Consider the following 22,486-nt stretch of genomic DNA (forward strand, 5'->3'; position numbering starts at 1 on the left):
AAGATGATGTATAAGTACTTCCTAATAGTAGAGAAAGCTATTATAAAAAACAAGAAAATATGGCTATGAATATAATATCTATAAATCTAACTTAAGCTTATTAAACATATATAGTTTTGCAGTATATATTTTATATTAATATTCTTTATCTTGCAATATATTAAACCAAATTGCATATAAAATCAAGAGGATGTATAAGTTCTTCCCAATACTAGAGAAAGCTATTATAGAAAAGAAGCAAATAATTATAATTATCAATATAATTAAATGTAGTACATAAAAAATATTTTTAAGAGCAAATAATTTCTTCTAAGTAATATGTTTTTTTTATGATATTGCAACATTATGCAATGCAATTTTGGGCGTGTTATGGTGTTCATGATGATGAAAATGAATATTACCCCGAATACTATATGAAGCTTTTGTGATTGCGCTAATTTGTGTGAATTTAGTTTTACTTGTTGCGCATGCGAGGGCGTCAGGTTAGACGCCGCGCCTGGCGTCGGGACGCCACCGGAACGGTCTCTTGGCCTGAGTGCACGTCCGGCGAACGCATCGATAACGATCCCTTATCAATTAATTGTAGAAAAAGTTCATTTTGAAAGGGTCATTCCAAAATTTAACGTACCATAGATCAGAAAAATCATAAGAAAAAACAAACGGAGAAAGAAAACGCGCGCAAATAGAAAGGGCCGAAATGGACAATTGACGTAATCCAGAGTGCATCGACTTCATACGATGGTATTATTACAGGGTCCTTAATTGTTGCGACCTCTTGGATTTTCGTCTGCAAATTATACAGGTACGTGGAAAGTACCATTTACAATTAGGTTTCACAGTTGACGATGTCTTATGTAAAATAACTGAATGCATAACTGCTTTCCGGAGCATCCGCTCGACAACAAAACATGAATGAACGCCAGAGTTTATTAAAGGGCCGACATATGTGTTTCCGCTGTTCCTTTTTTGTGCGGGGTTTGTCTCGTTATTTACGGAGTGTTTATGTCTATGTTGATCGATAAGCCGGTTGCAAATGTAAAACTTAATCCCCGTGAGATCTGTAATTACCATAATTGAGTTGTGTGCAGCATCACGTGTAAAAGGTTCGTTCGCGATCAACGTGATGATTTCGTAATTCGCGTTGTTTTTTTCCCATATCTCACATGCGATCAACATAGTTAATTCTCACCATACATTAATTACTTGATTAATATATATTTTATAACTTCGTGTAGAACAATACTTACAAAATATAACAGTTTTATTTTTCTAAATATACAAAATTATTTTTCTATTTCATGATATAATTCTTTAGTTATTTTTTCAAAACATATTGCTAAAAATAATATCATATATCGATGGTTCAAATAAACAATATAAAATATTTTTAGATTATCTTGATTAAATATCTTCTTCATAAAAAAAACAATAAAAGTTTCATTACCGTTAATCAATTATTAATTTATAGAACTGAGCCTATTTTGACATTAAAAAAGAGACCTTATTAATGAATAATAGATACTAAGTTAATTGAAAAAAAAAAGATGAATATTTTTCGTAAAAGACATAATAATGGTAGTTTTTTGATGATACAAAAACATTTGTTAAAATAACAATATCGTTTCTATTTCATGTCTGACAAGTTCACATTAGCTTAAACATACTATATTTCTCTGCGTTGGACTTTCGCCAACTATATAAATACTATATAAATATCAATGAGTATTTCCACATATGTCTAGAATTTCCGAACAAATAAAATATTGATGCACTTGAATAATATAAGAATATTCCATTGGATGTTCACAATGAATAAAATTCTAATAGAATTTGAATACAATTCAGATGACATAACGATATATAATCTGGCAACTAACATAAACACAGATGCCAAGTGGAGTACTAGAATATAATATTGATGTAATCATTATTTTTTTTTGTATACATGAAATATTTAAATAACCAATGAAAATGAATGACTGAACATATATTAATCATAGTTAAATCAAAATCGGTCAAGTGTAAATTGAAATTAATTGATCATTAGATTAGTAATCGATATCACAATTATATACAAGTTCAAGCTACAAATATTGTCCATTAAACTTTATATTATATAAGTACTTCATTGCTATTTAAAATATTTTAAAAATCAAATATATATTGTAGTGATACCTCGGTTAACATTACCTCTGATAAGAAATCTTTGAAATTAAAGAATTTCATGCGGAAAAAAAATTAACCAATAATTTTTTTTTAGTGAAAATAATCCTGATTTAGATAGAAATGTTATTATTAAGTGATAAATATAAAAATGTTTTAAAGGAAAAATAAAATATATGTTTACCTCTAAAACCAAACTTTCGCTTAAAGAAATAATTACTTTGAACGTATCCAATTCTTATGATTGTATTTTTAATAATTTTAAATTAAACAAAATGTATAATATGAACATTTTTGTATTAGTTTTATCGATATAGAATAACATTATGATAATATTTATATACTGACTATATTAGCACAATAATATAATTAATATAAAATAACAAAACTAGAAACATTTTGATGTGATATTATATATAAAAAAAAACTCAGCCTAGAATTAAGTATAAAGCAAATATAATATTAAAATATAGGAAATAATAAAAATAAATTTAATTAATTTGTAAACTATAATTTTGAATATGGAATTCTAAGTATAATAATAATATTGAATATATCTGTTTTTATAGCGAGAATACTGGACAACTCATAAAATTAATATACATATAGAAGTTAACGACTCTCGGATGCAAAGTCTACTAAAATCTTATAGCCAATAAACTTGTTGGAATAAAGACATTAAACTTCTTTTAGCAATAAAGTGGTATGGAATCTATCTATTCTACTTTGCAATAAGAAATATAGCAAATATTCGCATTTACATTTTTGTTATAAAACTTTAAGATCCTTATATTAGATGAAGTGGATTCGCCGGGTAGGCGAAGCTTCTCCAAGACCTCTTAATTAAGTTATTGCAAGATTTATTGCCGTGGCAAAATGCATTCGATGTAGATTTTAATTGCTTTTAGGTCAGATACGAAGGTCTAAATTCGTAACGAAACGAATGGATTGTTTGCCGAAACACACATCCGGCAGTAAAATCCAAATTTAGCTATTCGCGAATAGTTCAATCGGTAAGGCCATCGAAGGTTCGCCCTTTGGCATTTTCCCCGTCGCCCGGGGAATACATTATTATGCAAATATACGGCCGATCATTATCCGGTACCGCCAATATAAATATTTGTATCGCTTTGCCTCCTGTTACGTTTGAAAGGGAGTCAGTTGATCCCTGTTGCCTTGGGCTCGTTTTTCATGTATGAAATTTTCAGGCCTTATTAAAATTTCAATGACACACTTGCTGAAACGGCCTAATTGGACTGTCGGGAAAAACGCAAACCGATCGATGTCACCACCCATTATTAATGCAAATGCAACTCCGTTCACCATTTTCCCCATACGTACGTTATCATATGAATTACTTCAACCAAATTGAACATACAATTTTAATAATTAGAGATGAAAATTCGTAGCGGAAACAATCACAAAATAATAGAAAATAATAACATTGAATACTTGGATCTAATTTTAAACCGATCTTTATTATGATTCGAATCGGTTGAAGGCGAACCAATTCCTCGGTAATTTGAACCAACATTTTAACAAGATTTTGTAATATCTCCAACATCTTCATTAATTTAATATATTAAAATAAATCAATCACTTTCCTTATTAATATTCTATTTGTATTTCCTTATTTTTGTAAGTGGTTGTTTTTATTGTAAACTTTGTATGCTTTATTTTTTGTCTAATTGTACGGTATTTCATATGCAACTTAATTCAAGGCCTCCATGCAAAACTAAGATTATAAGATAAGCCTCAGTAATAATATATAGTTCAGCAGTAGAATTTACATCAATAATTGTATAATTTAAAATGCAAAATATAGGTTATGAATGTAGGTTATCTAAGCATTCTGCGGAAAGTTTATGGTGCGTTTTTTTAACTTATAAAATATCAGCATTTATTAACAACTTCCCTTTTTATTTCTTCAAAATTTACGTTAACTTCATATAAATTGTGTGTGAAATAATTAAATTTCACTTGAAACAATATTTACACCGTTAATTAGTTTATATCTAAATTTGAAAGTTGAATTAAACGTTCTATCATATAATCTTTGGGCAATTTACACTAGTTTTAGGCATTTAACTAGCGTGTTTTGTACCATATATAACATACATCGCGTGTACATCACTTGTGAATTCGCAAGCATTAATCTATTCGGTAGATAAACATTTGTATTTTATTAAACCATAACACTTATCATAAACTATTAAACTATAATAAAGTGATTTATGTTGGATTATTTCCAATTGAATCATTAATTGTTATTATTTATTATTAATAAGAATACATTAATTTTAGTGAATTGTCGTGGGCATTAATTTACCGGACCTCGTTTTCTTTATACATTTATTTAATTAGTATTAATCCAGGTGTAATAAAGGTCATCGTATAATCAAAAAAATATAAGAAATAACCTCAATACATACAATTGTTCTATTTATGGTGTTCTCTCTATAATTATGTTTTATTTCTATCAAGGTCTTTTATAATATTAGATTATAACAAAAGCGTTAACATAATTATAGGAAAGAGTTGCCGAATTTACAAAAAAAAAAAGATTATTTAAAGTAAAAGAAAGTGGTGGTAACAAATTCATACCTTCAAAATTATATTTATATGTATATGAGCCATTTATTTTGTAAGTGACCTAAGTCCACTTATATTTAAATTGAGATATTTTAGAGTCTGCATTTCAAACTTAAGTAGTTAAGCTACTTTCAAAATTAACAATTTAATTATAATAATAATAAAAAACTAAATAATAATACAACTCTCAAAATAAATAAATTCTAACATAAATTAAAAAAAAATATTAATACACTGGCCAAAGAGCTATCGACCGAGGTCTTTCAGCCCGGGTTAATTATTATAAAATTTGAGCTCGACATAATTTGAAATGTTTGAAATAAAAAAAACAATATTCAATTTATTTTATATTTCTTTAGAGGACTTCTAAATAACAAATAATAATAATTTGTGCAAAACATAAGACACTTTAAACGTCTGCAAATGCAGCCAAATATTACCATATGACACAAATAGCCTATATAGGTCAATTTTCGTTGGTGGTCCAACCTAAGCGACGGTTCAAATTCGAAAACTCTCCATTATAATACCAATCAATTATCAAATTAAGAACTTAAATCATATTTTATTATTGTAGTTATTTAGAATTAATAAATTGTTTTATATCAATCGCTACAAAATAATAGATAGTATTGACTTAAATACTATTACATTTTTTTTTCCTATGGCAACTTTTGCGTAAAATATTTTTATTGAAATATAATATGGCTGCAGCTGAATACATTTTAGGTATTTCACAGGCTAATGTGAAAGTGAATCTTATGAACGTGGATAATAAAATAAGAACAGTGCAAGAAAAATAGTATTTTTTAAGATTAGGATCAAATTTATATATTATTTGTACTGGTATTAAAATAATGAAACTAAGGGTAATTAGATAAATTAAAAGTAAAAAATTCCACAATTTAGCAATACAATAGTTCGAGCGAAGCAGTGCAGAGTGAAAGAATGAGAATTAGTAATGAAACTACGAAATGAGGGTCATAGCATTAGCCAAATAGCAAAAATTATTGGAAGATCTTTTACATTTGTTTATCAAGCCATATTATCCCTTAACCCGTGTGTAAAGTTACGTGCTGCCGCCTCTCGGTACCTTCCAAATGGACTATTCTGAAGGCATACCTAAAATTATCCTATCTTTAGAGCAGTCAGTACTTGTCAGCTGTAGTTTAAAGTACGCCAGGATAAATTTTACCCATCGCGCGCGTCCCTACGTTTTATATGTGGCGCCGTGATTTTTGTAGTGACTGGTATACAGTGACTAATTTTGTGTTTGGTTTTATATTTTTGGTATAATGGCTTCAAATGCACCTTCTTCGGAGACCCGCCCTCTAACTGATGTTGAACTGCAGCAACTAGCCGATTGTTTATAATAGAATAAACTAAATAAATATTCCTATTTGTGTACTAAATGTCTTCTAAAATATTTTTTTCCAAGAAATTATACATTATAATTATATGAGATAGCATTGAAACTGATGTAATAGATAGTGGGTAAAATATACCCTGCGCGCGTCTTCATGTAATAAGAATGCTCGCGCGTCCACAAAGGTTAAACGGGAAAGAGGTAAGCCTCGCAAAACTACAAATGCAGATAACCACCCTATGTGGTCGATCAGTTGAAAATAGGCTTTGAGGAATAAAATCGCATAGAGTACCAATGTTGACGCAGAGAGATCAAAAGTGTCGCATCGAGTATGCAAAGTCATATTGAGTGGAATGGTACAATAAATATTAAAAATGAAGTAACGTCCTATGGACCCAAATAAATTTTAGTTGGAAGCGATCGTAGACGTTGAGTAAGGCACCCGAAAAATGCAGAGTTCAACCCCAAATACATTACAAATTTATGTTTAAATGTCTAAACATGGATGGGGAAGCATTATGGTATGACGATGGTTCTCCTAGTATAGTGTGGGTCCTCTGGTTTGGATAAAAGAAACGATGGACAGATTATTTTACATCTGCATATTTGAAGAGGTGAGAGATGCGCATAAAATGGCAATTGCAGCAGGATAATGATGCAAAGCATACTACGCAGAGATGGCTTTTAAACAATAAGATCGACGTTTTGGCCTGGCCTTCCCAATAACCCTACTTCAATCCAATCGAAAACTTATGGACGTTTGTCAAACAAAAGATTGGAAGCGCTAGATCTACAAACAAGGAAGTCTGGTATTCAACACAAGTATTTTTACCTGATATTTAATCGAATTTTATATAACTTTGAAGTGTTTTTTAAATTTTGAAATAAGAATTTTTTGTTTACAATTTTAGCAAAAATGAATTTTTGCATATTGTTTTTTGAATAAATTAAAACAATATTACATACATTTATATTTGTATTTTGCATTACCTTACTTAAGACGCATATAATATAATTTAAAAATGTTTAAATTTTGTAAGTTATATAATAATAACAAAAAATAGAATCAGCAACTTCAAAACAACTATTTATCATAGGTGTTTCCGCCCTGATATATTAATTTATTGATAAATAATAAGTAAATAAAGATGTAAAGTATAACTGTGTCTAGTATACATATATTATATATATTGAAATACCAACACTATATAAAGAAATACATAATGCATGTTATTCAAATGGTGGGACAGAAGAGTAACAACAGTTCGGAGAAAATAAAGGAGGAATACATTAAATTTTAAATGCATGAAAACACGAATCATTACGGAAACAGTGGCGGAACTACAATGGCACCGGACCCGAATTATAGGAGTCCAAATGAAAATTTGTTTAGGCACTCAAATCTTAAAAAGTATACTGTAGACACTCTACCCCACCATAGTCATTTTATTAACAGGTGCTTATGATTTTTCTCTTTCAAATCAATTTGAGACGCTCCAATTAAAATTTTCCTATTGATACTAAATTGTTAGGAAATTCTAATTTCATTTGGACCCACGATTTCCCAAGCCATATTTAATGTATTCAATCAATATAATTAATAAAAAATGGAATAAAAGCACAATACATAGGAAATTACTTATATATCTTGTGTACGATAAAGATAAATCAATTACAAAATAATAATATTTAATGACAGAACTATAACTATATTAGAGTAGTTTTTAAGTTTATTCAAAATATTTGTGATATGTAAAATATAATTATTCTTTTTTTCTACGTACTTACATAGCATATTAAACAGTCTGCATAAATTTGACAATATTAATAATTGTTTTTTGACTTTATATAAGTCGATGATTTTCAAGTTAACATTGTTTTAATTATAAACTGATCATTAATATATGTTCACACATTACAAACAAATATATTTTAGTCACATTATTCCTAATCGTCATCTGCTTTACCTTATTATACGGCAGATATTCCTAAAACTAAGAATACTACGATTGCAACAGCAATCTTTGTATCAGATGAGAATCCAGCAGTAGCATCTGAATATATACAGGAAAATTTAGATAAGCTACATGAATGACTTAAAAAATGAGAATAGCAGTTAACGAAATGAAATTCGTGCATGTCACATTCACATTAAAGAAAGACATCTGCCCAACTGAAGACTTAATGGATACCAAGATAGACTGGAGTCACATACTAATGTTCTGGCTATTGACCTACTCGACAAAAGTGAAACAATAAATAGGATGAAGCATTGCAAATATTTAGTATATAGATTTAAGTAATTATTAATGTTCAATATCAATGGAAAGTTTATCCGTTTAATCTCAACCGCGATTAAATTTAATTATTATTTACAATGAATAGATTGTAAATAAAATAATTACGACATACAAAAATATTCTTAATTGAATACATTTGTATGTAGGTTTCATTCATTTTGGAAGTAATGGAAGCCAGATTAATAACTAAAAAATAACACTAGTTCCGAATTGTATTTCATTAATTGAAATAAAAAAAAGCTATAACTAACTAATGCGTATAATATATTAACAATTTGAATCCACAGACATTAAACAGTACTAGTACTACAACAATATCTCATATAGTCCTGGATTTTGAAACCAGACTAATTGAGAAACTAAATATATTAAATAAATAAACCACATAAAAAGAGAAATTAATTGTGTTTACTATAAATATTTATTTCTGTATAAACATATCGTTTTATATTTATAACAATACTGCTATATTTGTAGAAATAGGGTCAGAATCATTATAAAAACGAACTATATTTGCATATTTTAGGGAACAGAATTTAAAATCAATGAAAGGTTTCGAACGGCGCGTTGCTGTGTGTGGGTGGATGGGCGTAGTCCAGCACTTGGTCTCCTCAACAGGTTGCCATGGTTTCCGTCCGGAGTTCCCTGAAAACTGCAATAACACACAAAAAAATGTATAAAATCAGCATGGGCTTCGTGTGTTTTATATTTTATACATGCAAAAGAAATATGTAATCAACGAAAATAAAAATAGAAAGGCTTCTGACCCGACGAACACTTTGTTTCATTAATCAATTGTGCGCGAGAGAGATGGAAAGATCATATAGGTATAGTCGAAGTGAAATGGGGACAACGCCAATACACAAACGGCTGATTTATGTCCACAGTACAAAGCCAAATATCGACGTGCAATCACTTTTTTGTATACCGATATGAATCAATAGTACTTTAGTTATTAAATTGAAACGAATAAAAAATAACTCAATGGTAATGTTTGAAGATTTATGTACACTATCCATGCTTTAAGAGTATAAATGTATTGAGCTGTTTGAGAAGTATGTTAGATTATGTGTGATTACTTATAAAGTTAGTTTAGTATTGTGTTGATATGCTATCAATTTTGTTAATGTTTAATTACAAAGCGTAAACATTTTAATTAAAAGGCAAGCAACGTTATCCTTTTATATACATGTTTATGTATTTTTTAATATTTGTTAGTTACTTTAGACATTTTATAATTTTAAATATTTATAGTAATGCTCCTGCTTCTTATTAAGAAAGTGGCCTAAGTCCATTTTTAGTTGTTGACTGTAGTAATGTTTATAATTTGATGTTAGCTATTATAAACAATAATTTACGGTTAAGTATATGATAATTTTGAACAAATACATTTTTACGCTTAGTTCAATAATTAAAAACATTGTTTTTAAAGTAACCTATGTATACTTCATTATTCATAATGTGTGAAATATTTTGATATTATAGAAGTATATTTTTAATTTTATTAAACGCAAACATTTAAATATGTCAATTTGAACATAAATGGACTTATATGAATTGAGAGGAAACACAAATGCTCTATGTTGGGCAGAACTTTTAAAGGAATACGATGCATGAATCTCACAACATTTCTAACGTTAAAGCTACTTTACATGCTACAGCATATAATAATCAGTTACCATATGGACTATTTTATACTTATCCTACTATTATTCTAATATAAAAATAACTTGAGTTTTGAATATTCATTATTGATTTTATTAATAACATACTCTGATTGCCACAGACATAATGTTCTTTTCTTTCACATACATGTATACATATATATATATATATATACATGTATATATATTAACCTTGCCATTAAGTTGTAGCAGTTCGTCTTTGAACTCACAACACGTGTGCTCTTTAATATTCTTCGATTTACTAAACGGCTGTCAATTTAAATATCGAATACAATACAAAAAAATATAATGAAATATTACATAGAACTCAATTGCCATATACATAAAACTCACTGTTGTTGTCATAATAGATTTTTATATATTTAAACCTAAGTAGAAAATTTAACAATTTATTTATTCTATATCTCTATAATTTCACTGTTTTATTCAAATTAATTGTAGCAACTATAAAGTTAGTAAAAACCAATGAAGAATTAAAACTTAATAAATATGATTTTAATATATGCCATATTAGACGGGCTCAAATGGTAGTCTTCCCGTCGTTCTTTATTTATCCACAAAAAAAAATAATTCGCCACGCTTGTCATCATTTTCTTATCTAGGGCCCACGCCAACCTTAATGTGACACATTAACTATATCCCTCAACCTTTTAAATTAAAATTTCACATGTATACTAACTTTAACAATAAGTGATATTTTTCTAAAAAAAAAAATTAGTCACCAATTGTAACCAAAGGGCTATCGACCTAAGGCTTTCCGCCCAGAGACACAATAAAATATAAATTGTAACAAAAAAATTATACAAAAAAAAATGGCATTCTGAAAAATGTGAAACGTACATATATAAGAAAATATAAAAAATATGAATTTATAAATAAACCAAATAGAAGTAAGTATTCTTGAATGAAACAAATAATATATTCTAAAGCATCATTCGGCTAAAGAATGCTAAATTCGTCCTTACACGGACTATCCATCCTTCATGATGAAAGACCCATTTTTTTTTCTATATTTCTGACTTATCATTTTCGTATATAATGTTCAAATTCAATTAATATGTTTATATTTTCAAGGCATATCAGATTTATTACATAGTAAAATATTTAATAATGCATGCCACCAACTTTCCTTCGTTCACGTTTTTCATAAATTTCATTGAGAAACACACTAATGCTCATACTAAATAAATTGACATTGTTATAATTTGGATTCAACAAAATAACAATGTTAACATATAACTAATACATATTTCTATCTCGTACAGTTTACTAAATATGCAGTAATATTAACTTTCACATAGGTAACATTATGTTTCAATTGCCTGCAAATGATAACCATTACGTTACATTTCTCTTGAGAAATAAATGAAAACAACGACTGGTGTGTACATTGATCTAATAATAAAAAATATGTCTTGTAATGTAATTTTATATGTGATTTATGTTTTATTAAGAATAGCACAATTATGTTAGCATCGTATTGTGTATATTGCCAAGAGACCGGGCATAGAATAAAGAAGCCGTTCAAAACTGCCATCTTTATTGTTCACTTGTTGATATTACATAATCTTATATTAAAATACCGCAAAGCTTTCATGGACCATGCAATTTTTATTACCCAAGAAATAAATAATGCTAATCTGTACACTCTTACCATAATAACCATAAATAATTTTAGATTTATTAGAAATGTTTTATGAAAAAAGTATACTTTGTTGCTTTAATAATAAACCTCATCAATTTATACAAACATAATTCATATTAATTCTTAATTATTTAACATCCCAAGATAGTTAGTATCATCCTTTGATTAGTAAATAAAAAAAAAATATATTCTGAAAGGTTTAATTTTTCATGTAAGACAAGTGAGTGGTGGATTAAGGTCACTACTGAATATAGAACAAATATTATATAATGATATGAATTAATATTTTATGTTGTAACGAAAATATATCTAGATTATTTACGATAATATATTTTTTTTAATTTTAGGGTAATGCTTTCCAATATGACTGGAACAGATTATGGTGCTGAATTCGTGTCCCCTGTGACACTAAGTTCCGATTGGTCAAGGGTCGCCCGGCTGTTACTGCTGTCCTCAATGTCCGCAATAGGAAGCATAGGAAATGTATTCATGATCAGCGCCGTGATGATCGAGGACTACCTGAGGAAAAGAGGTAAAAAATCGAGCAATTTTCCAAATTATAATCAAAATTATTTTTGTTCCTATTTTGTTCACAAGGAAACGCGTTCGTCGTGAATGTAGCATTGGCGGATTTGCTGGTGTCTGGATTACTGGTTCCGGCGTCGGCGGTTATGATTTTGGCAGACCTTCCGGAAACGCTGACGGTCTGCAAATTCCATTGGTTCCTTGCCGCTCTATGCTTCTTGGTGACGGTCCTTTCAATCGCGGCAATTGCCGTGGAGAATTACATAAGGTTATGCTGCACGCCGCGTGTCTATGAAGTACTGACTCCATGCAGGATAACTACAATCCTGCTCACCATTTGGACTGTCTGCGCTATAACATCAGGTCTGCAATTCACAAGCGATCTATCGTTTGACTATTGCAGGCGTAAATGGAAAGGGTTATTTCCATATCAGGCAAGCGTCGCCGTAATCTTCGTCCTTGTGCCCTTGACTCTAACTCTATTTTGTTACGCTAAGGCGAAATACAAGATACGCATGGTTAAGTCGAGACCGAGCTTCAAGCCGCCGGTCACTTTCGGCTGGGATTACAACCTAATGCTCACGAACATTTATAGTTTTGTTCTGTTCATTGTATTCTGGCTACCCTTCGGCGTTGTACTCGCCCTCGACACTACTGTTAGAACGGTATCCGACAACGTGTTCTATCACATCGCATGGTTTGCAATCAGTAAATCCTGCGTCAACAATATACTGTATTGTGTAACTAATCGGCACTTCCGTGGCGCTTACGTGAACCTCTTTCACTATTGTTGCTGCAAAACGACCGTATCTTTTTCGCGGCGTCAGCGGCCGGATGGTACCCGGCCTTCCGGTGATGTCAGGGTGCACATTATACCCGGATACAACATGTATTGTAGTCCACAAAGGGGCAGAGAAGCGCAGGGAAAACGCTGCTCTGGCCGCCTGAACGGGCGAGACGTGTACGAGTTATGATGAGACGAATTCCGCCCCAGCAATCAGCAGGGTATTTGGGTTTAGCCGATATTGAAAGGAAGGTAAACAAATATTTACTATATATACTGTAGCCTTTGTAGCTTCTAGTATCTGAAACTAACTAAGCAAAAAACGAAACGTCCTCGGATATATTTTTTGAAAAATTATATAACTCGAGAATATTGGCAAACTTCAATTTAATTCCATTAATTTCAACGCATTCCAGACTTCTCTGAAAGAGTGATATATTTTATAATAATCTATATAAAAAAAAACAATTTAAAAAAATATATCAATTTGTAAAACTATATCTTAAAATGTAAGATACATTCAGGAATAATGGCTTAAAAATATATCAAATACCTTCAACACAAATAAAGAAACCAATTCATAATTATAAATAATGAAAATTACTATTATTTTAAAATGTCGTTTGCTTAATTTTCCATTAATTAATTCTTCAGTTCAATTTGTAATATAATATTCATACAAAATTTGGCACCTTATTAAAGTAGTGTTAGTATTTGTATGCCAAATTGCAAAAAATAATGCAAATTGACGATTTCCTGGTACTTGTACAAATCAGAAGGAAATCTCCTAACAAATATACAAACGTTGCAACAATAAAAAATCATCAAAAAATTAAAACGTTAAATCAAAAATCAAATAATCTTTTCGGTAATATAACAAATCTTTCAAAATTTAATTGAATATTTCATTATATTTAAATAAAAACCGTCCTCTTCTAGCGGTATTTTATTTAATAGATATTACAACGAGGATATTATATATGATTATATCATATTTACAACTATCATGAACATAAATTTCATTTTTTTTATTAACTTCATAAATCATAGATTTGATGATAATTCTTAAGAAATGGTAGATATTATCTCAATAAAAATAGTAAGTAAATATATAAATACATATATATAAATGTTAGATTAAATATTACTTAGAAATGCAATGTAGGAAAGATGAGTTTATCATCTTTATTCAATATCAAATATATTAAACGTATTAGAATAACAATTCCAGTCATATTTAGTAACACAACAGAAAAAAAAACATTATTTAAGTTAGTCATTAATGCATTACTTCATGCAATCTTAAACTTAACGTTAAACGTTAAGTTTATTATATTACTTAGTTATCAATTATTATTTCTTTAATAAATACAAAATCACTCCATGATCATTATTTGGCCAAAATCCAATGGAATTAAATTAATTTTGCTATTGGAATTTAAACAATTTAAGAAAACACAACTCCTCACGCTTTATTGTACTAATATATAAGCCAAGATAAACAACATACGTCCGCTGATCTAAGAATTCGAAAATTTGACAAAAATAACAAAAAAAATCGTCCGCTTTTTATGATATATTTTAATTTATACTGGGGGGATTAATATAATTAATATAGTTAATAAAATATTATAATTAAAAGTAATTTGTGATGCGCATGTATTTATAAACGAGATTGAGAAGGAATAAAGTAATAAATAACTAAATTAAATAATTAACAGACTGAGTATATAAAAATAAAAGCCTCGAAATGTTTAAACAAATTTCAAATCAAAATTTACACTGAGGCTAGTCGAATTTCACGTTTCACGTTCTGAGCCGCTTTAACTATTATTTTATTAAATATTTTTTGCTTCGTTATATAATTATTAATTAATGTTAAGTGTAAATGTTGCCTTCTTCCCATCTGTGATTAAAATAAACAAGAATAACATAAATGAGGAATACAAAATAATAATAATAAAAAAAGAGAATAATATGGTAATTTTTAATTAGAGGGTGAAAAAAATTATGTAATTTCACGTGTTTAATGTGATAGGGACCATTATTGTTATACATGTATAAATTTATTAAACGCTTATATTGTATTATATAATTCGTTCGCTATTTTCGATTAAATTCGTTTTATTTTCGTACAACGAAATTATTATACAGATATCTTTTAAAACATATTTAACATAAAAAAAATGTTGTAAATAATTAAGTGTTCAATGTGCGAGTATGATATACAATTAAAATATTATATGAATAGAAATATATGCATATGTGTACACTTGTGTAGTTCATAAAATGGGGAATATTTTCTGATGTAATATATTTGTTTTTTTTTTCTAAATAATTATTTTTACACACACGCTATATTTTTTTTTTCGGACCGAAGAAAAATATGAAGCGCCATTCTAAATATAATATGTATCTGATATTAACTTATGAATATATCTCTATAAATATATGTATACATATATTAGTATCAACTAATCTTTCACTTATAAATGTTGTGATAAACAAATAAACCTATTGTTATAAAAAAAATACATAATACACAAAAGTCATTAATATTATCAAGAAGTATATTGTTGAAATCATATTTAAAAGTTGAAAGAATAATTTTTCAAATACATAAATTCATTTTCTTAAATCATTTTATTGCTATTATATATTTTACAATTGTACAAAACTGAATTTTTGAAATATTTAGATAATTTCATTAAACAACGAATGAATTTTTATTATGTTTTATTCAGAGAGTCAATCAAATTTTGATTTCATTTTATTTACAAAATTCATTTTCTATTGTTTTCAATTATAAAATTGAAAATATAAAAGAAATAAAAAAGAATTAGTAATGTAATGTATTTTCATTCATGTTTCCAGTAATATTTTTAATCACTGTAATTTGAGTTTGTTCTAATGTTAGCTGCACAAGACTTGTGCTTGCCCTTCCTTCTTGAAATTTTCTCTTTTTAGTCGGTGGTTGATTGGTGGTGATTGAGACTCTAATTTTATTGATGATTAAGCATTCCCACGAATTGAGGCCTTGATGGTTTTGTTTATTATGTACTTGTTTATTTTATAAAAAATTCTCTTATACATGGTTTACATTATAAATTGAACCGAAATTAACCGTAATTAAAATTTCGTTCCGGTTTTGGTTTTTCAATTGAGAAATTGTTTGTTCCGGTTATAATAAAAATTTCTATTATTTTCGACTCCCTGGTTTTATTCGTCCAAATCTATTTTACGTGTATACTTTAGTAAACATTTATGTAAGCTTTATTTATATAAACTATTATTGATTTTAAACTCTGACTTCTTGACATTGATTTTTTGTGTAGTATAACTATATAAATTAATGTATTTTGTATATACCTGTGCACAATAATATGTATATCGTTAGTTAACTAATGTAATGTTATAATTGTATGTAATATAAAAGAGAAACATAATATCGGAACATATTCATCTATTCTATATATATATGAAAACATTTAACGTCTAGATTTTATATAAGATGTAACAAATTATTAACGAATAAATCTTTTTTTATATACGTTTTTTTTAATCTAAAACCTACATTTTTAAATGACTCAACATTTATAAATACATCGATTTATTTTTTTAAGAGAAAGAATAATTATGTATTTAATAATTTGTTTTATTAATGGCAAGATTTGTAGAGTAGTCGTAAATTATATATCAATATTATTGATTACTAAATGAGTAGTGAAGTGCTTTAATTATCGGTAAACTTGTTTTAACCGGTTATTTTTTGACAAAAAATTCCGGCAATTTGTAATATTGAAGGAAAACACATAGTGAAACTCCTCAGTGTCTACACAGAAAGAGAATTGCAGGAGCAATATGTACTATGTAATATTGTAAATATGTAATATGTAAATTTGAACAAGTCTGAGTGATAAGACATAAAATTCGATTTGTCTACTGCGTGCACATTTTAATTCTCAGCAAGACCTGGAGTGTTTTGTCTAGTATTCGACGTTACATTAATAATTAATGATTGTTTTGTTAATATATTAAATATATTAATATTTATTGCAAATTTTGAAAAATGTGTGATCACAAACGACACTACTAAGATGCAACTAAAATGACCACTACGCCAGGAACTGTTTTATGCCTGACTCCAATTGTTTATATTACTTGTATAGATCCGGGGTCCGCTCTTTAAACATTTTATATTTATTTATATAAAAATGCTCATTCAATTCTCTGTCGGTATTTTTACCATTTTTGATTAATTAACTAAAACGTTAAGCAGCTGTTTCGAGACATAAAATTAAATCCTTCAAATTTTAAAACTTATTACGCGAACTTCCTAACGAAAACCAGATGGTAGTTCGCCAAGAAGCGATCAGGTCTTCCTTTCTGGACAGAACTCGTTGAAGAGGAAGAACGTAAAATCACGCAGTTCTGGAGTCTCCATTCCAAATTTCGCTTGCCATAACTTCATGTATTTATAAAATTAATTACTATCAACAACAGTGTATAAAACCAGGTAACTTGGACTACATGTCACTCAATCGACAACTAGGAAGAAAGATATTAAAACAGCTGGTATTGACATATCGCATATCTCAATTGGAAATAAAGTATTGATACACAAATTCATAATAAAAACTATATGTTTGAATCTAAAAGCTTAAGAGAAGTTATCAATGCTCCATGGTATTCCACAAATGACAAAATTAATCACCAATCTAATATGAAATTGTTTACATGAATTATATTTATAGTTTACATTCAATTATATTTACGCAAAATATTTTTTTGAATACATTTATTATTTACAATCTGCATAATATTAATTTCTTAGTCTCAACACTTAAATACGTTTTATGCAATGACAATGAGTATTCCACAATTTTCCATATATAAGAAATATATTTACCCATTTTTTATTTATTTTATGTAAATGTAGCATCCTGTAGTTTTTTTAGTTTAGTTTTACGATTGTATTATAATTTCTCTATTTATTTACTATTTTTTATGGGTCCTAATTTGGGTCAAAAGGCTAACGACCGAAGTCTAAAGAAAAATAGTTTTTCATAATATTAATTTAATGACATTTTGTATTGATGATACAATATGAACACAAATGCAACAAAATTTCAACTTTTTGAAACGTCAAATCTGACTTTTATTTATGTGATGATGTTTCGACTACGATCTATAAGATTGATTTGTCTATGGACGTAAGTTAATTTACTTAACAGTAATTCAGTTTGTACATGTTATTAATTTGCAGAAATCCGCACTTTACATATCCATAATATGTATTATTGGAACCGAGTTTTGGGAGCGCTTTTCGTTTTGTGGACTAAGAAGTAAGATATATATATATATTATTCATTTACATATTGAATTATATAAAACATTTTCAGCAATTTTATCACTTTACCTAAGAAACGAATTACTTTTAGCCGAAAATAGTGCGACAATCGTTTACCACGTATTCATCATGATGTGTTATCTAATTCCGATTTTTGGAGCGATTTGCGCCGACAGCTTTTTAGGACGATATCGAACCATCTTATACTTCTCTTTAATATATATATTGGGAAACATTTTCATGATATTCGCAGCTATACCTACTATTGAAATGTCGCCTATGTAATGTTATCTAACAATAACGTCAATAAGCTCAATATACATTTCTCATGTTCATTTCAGTTTGGCTACGATTTTGGGATTGGGTTTTATAGCAATTGGAACGGGAGGAACGAAGCCTTGCGTGGCTGCATTCGGCGGCGATCAATTCAAGCTTCCGATACAACAGGATAAGCTGCAACAATTTTTCTCGCTCTTCTATTTCGCTATAAATTTGGGCGGATTTGTGGGCATGATTTTGACGCCAATCCTCAGAAAGGCCGTAACCTGTTTCGGGGATGACACCTGTTACGCCTTAGGATTCGGTTTTCCAGCAGTCTTGATGCTTCTTTCTCTCCGTAAGTAGAAAGTTTTAATCAAATTTGTTTACGACATGTAATTTTAGTTCTTTTTATACTGGGAAAGCCTTGGTATCGGATGAAATCGCCTAAAGGAAATGTTATGCTTCAATTCGTTAATTGCACTGCAGTAAGTTTAAGAAATATAGGGTGAAATTTAATTTAAGTTTTTGTAATCAAGTACGCTTTAGCTCAAAAGGTGGGCGGTGTTAAAAGAGAAAATACATCACATTGGTTGGATTATGCGAAAGGGAAGTTTAACACAAAATTAATTCACGATATGAAAGTAGTATATGCGGTTTTGTGCCTCTACGCGCCTTTGCCCTTATTCTGGTCGTTGTTTGATCAGCAAGGATCAAGGTGGACTTTTCAAGTAAACCATTTATTATATAATTACTTAGTATTATTAATTATTAAATAAATATATTTATATATATATATTCTGTAGGCTAGCAGGATGAACGGTTTCATATGGGGTTTACAAATTGTGCCCGATCAAATGCAAGTTATAAACCCGGCCCTAGTTCTTTTTCTCATCCCATTCTTCGATAAATTCTTATACCCATTATTGAGTAGAAGAAATTGTTTGGATAACCATTTGCATAGGATGGCTGTGGGCGGTTTGATTGCCGGATTGGCGTTCATATGCGCCGGATTTTTAGAGCTAATTTTGGAAAGGAACTACCCGAAAATGCCCGGCAATAATCGGGCTTCAGTGAACTTCGTGAATACTCTACCATGTGACGTTGATGTAAAAAATCCATTCAACGGTTTTCTTCACCTAAATTCCACAGAACGTTATCGTTTTGAAGATATTCCCGCTCATAACAATTCACAGTATAATATCACTGTATATGTACCCACAGAATGTGGATTTTTGAAGTCGCCGGAGGGACCCCACGAAGTACCATTAATTGCTATAGAACATCAGGTAACAGAAATAATTATATACTATAATCGCTTATATGTATTTATTTTGTTATACAGATTGATTCAGTTATATTAGCTGTAGATAAAAACTATCAAATAGTTAACTACTTGATTGATCCGATCGAATTCAGGCGTTCACTAAGTGGGAAACCTAGAATGAGGTAAATTATTCTACTTATTGGGGGGACCGGAAACTAATGTGATATCTACGCAAATTTATCATTTATCAGATCATTATGTATTTCAAAGCCGAGCCAAAAACATTTTAACATTAATATGACTTGTTGGGTGAAATGGGTAACCAAGTATCAGAAGAGTACATATGTATGCTTTCAATATTTAATTGAAAAGTGTCCAAGGATTCTCAGTAGAAAAGGCGTTATTCTCTAACACGATAATGTAAAACCTCATGAAGTTGAACCCTGGAAAAAATGTTATGGTTTGGAGTGAGAGTTCACTATATTCGCCCACTATACTGCACCATCGCATTTCCATTAATTCCCATCATTACAACACTTTTTATTTGACAAAAAATTGGATAATATCTAAAATACAATCTCCAGATATTTTGCTCAAAACCTAATTGCTTATAACGAGAGTGGTTACATAATTGATTAAAAATAAAAACAAAATTATTTGTTTGAATTTAATGTAAAAGAAAAGACATTACTTTCCGGTTCCCCTAATATTTTGAAACAACGATACAATTTTATAAATAATTACAGACTAAAATGTAGGAAATATAAAAAGCGTATGAATCGTTGGTCTATCGACCCATATGCAATACAATCACAACAACAAAATAATTACAGTAGAACCTTCCACTGTATATTATTTAGAATTTTTAGCATTAATTAATATAATAAATATAATTTCAGAATTGTACTTCTGAAGATGAGCGATGATTTATTCAACATTACAATTACTCTACAAAATACCCAAACTTTAACGGACATTTACTATTTTCCGGATACAAACAACGTTGTCATGGTGTCTGGTTATTTAGAGTTACCACCAGATGGGTAAGTATATTTTATATTAAATAATATGGGTTATATACAAAATATATTTGTGCAATATACAAATTATATGTACAATATGTTTATAAAATGTTTGAATGTTATAAATTAATTTCCTTATTGCAAAACATTTATTCATTTAAAAAATTTATATTATTATTTTTTTTTAACTTTTATTGTTCATTCACAACCTGCAATCTCGGGCTATAAGTTGAATGTTTTTGTCAGACAGAAAAAAAAAAGAAAATAAAAACAGAAAAACAAAATAAAAACATGGAGCGGAACGATTTCCCATCGGAAATCTTCCTATAAACAATTATATATTATTTAAAGAAAAATATTACATTTAGGCAGAAAGACTTAGTCGCATTGTGACCAATAAATATTATTATTATTTAATTTAATCTATGAATATTAGATCCCGAGCTGTAACCAAGATATAATGGTTACAGCTATACAAATATCCTATATATGTTAAATTACAATAATGATACAAGCTATTCATCAGTCTAAATTATCCATATATGCTCATTCATAAGTTAGTAATATTTCACAAATTTCTTTTAAATTGATGCTTTAAAATACAAGAAATCAATTTCTTCTAAAATCTTAAAAAACTATATTGCACATTCATACTCTCATATTCTTTATTTGAAGCTACAGACCTTCATTTTGGTATTCATAAGTCATAATAATTATATGTTCACATTGGATCCATGTGTGTTTATAGAATGTTCGTAGACACATTTATAAATATTCACTAAAAACTACATCATTTACACACAACACTTACAAAGTAAAATTAAGTATCCTTGTCTCTTAGTATACTAAAAATATGTAATTGTTCGATACTTTGCAAACATAAATAGAAAATATTTTGTAAATAAAATACATTGTGCGTGAAGAAACACATAATAGATAGGCACATTTCAAATCGAGAATCTGATAAGACAATGTAAATATATTTACTAACACTTTGTTTTTTTTTTAATTTATCAATGCTTAACTTCAAACATAACTTTGATAAAAAATGAATGTTATCATAAATTGTTCATAAATACATTTTTTAGTATGCATAATAGGATATCTATAAAATAGGAATTTACCTGTTATGTAAGACGATATATTTTGTAATACATGTAATATATAAATATCAGAATGTTACATAAAATTATTTTCTTGTATTTTTCGCTTTAATATCGTCTTTACGAATTTAAAATGTTGTATAATTTTATTCACAATCTGTTCATCAATGTGAACATTGAGTAAATTTAAGATCGATTAATTGGATAATCTTTCTCGATAGATAGTTTACCATTATGATGATTTGAACATTAATAATTACTTAAATCTATATACTAAATCTAGTGGATCTAGATAGAAGACTCACGGAATTATCAGTGGAAAATAAATCACTTATATACAAAGTAATACTACATGAAACTACATGGAAAAGTCGAGTGGATTCACTCGACAACAGTGAAACCACAAACAGGCTGAAGAGTTGCAAA

At 28.7% G+C, this 22,486-nt stretch overlaps 2 protein-coding genes across 2 annotated transcripts; both read left to right on the top strand.

Annotated features, from left to right (window-relative positions):
* Positions 1-487: 487 nt before the first annotated feature.
* LOC108565764 (melatonin receptor type 1B-A-like) lies at positions 488-13,266 on the top strand. The gene is made up of 3 exons (XM_017925367.1): positions 488-802; positions 12,099-12,283; positions 12,349-13,266. The coding sequence occupies exons 2-3, from the start codon at positions 12,103-12,105 to the stop codon at positions 13,248-13,250; spliced, it is 1,083 nt and encodes a 360-aa protein (XP_017780856.1). The 5' UTR covers positions 488-802; positions 12,099-12,102; the 3' UTR covers positions 13,251-13,266.
* Positions 13,230-20,978, top strand: LOC108565761 (solute carrier family 15 member 2-like; the record flags this gene model as incomplete). The annotated part of the gene is given in 9 exon segments (XM_017925364.1): positions 13,230-13,312; positions 18,327-18,405; positions 18,463-18,691; positions 18,752-19,026; positions 19,074-19,156; positions 19,208-19,399; positions 19,475-19,957; positions 20,014-20,117; positions 20,835-20,978. Coding segments are annotated over 9 exon segments (1,655 nt in total), but the record flags the coding sequence as incomplete, so codon positions are not given.
* Positions 20,979-22,486: the final 1,508 nt, after the last annotated feature.

The sequence above is a fragment of the Nicrophorus vespilloides genome, unplaced genomic scaffold (genome assembly GCF_001412225.1).
Source record: "Nicrophorus vespilloides isolate i.1.1-1 unplaced genomic scaffold, Nicve_v1.0, whole genome shotgun sequence".
NCBI lineage: Eukaryota > Metazoa > Arthropoda > Insecta > Coleoptera > Silphidae > Nicrophorus > Nicrophorus vespilloides.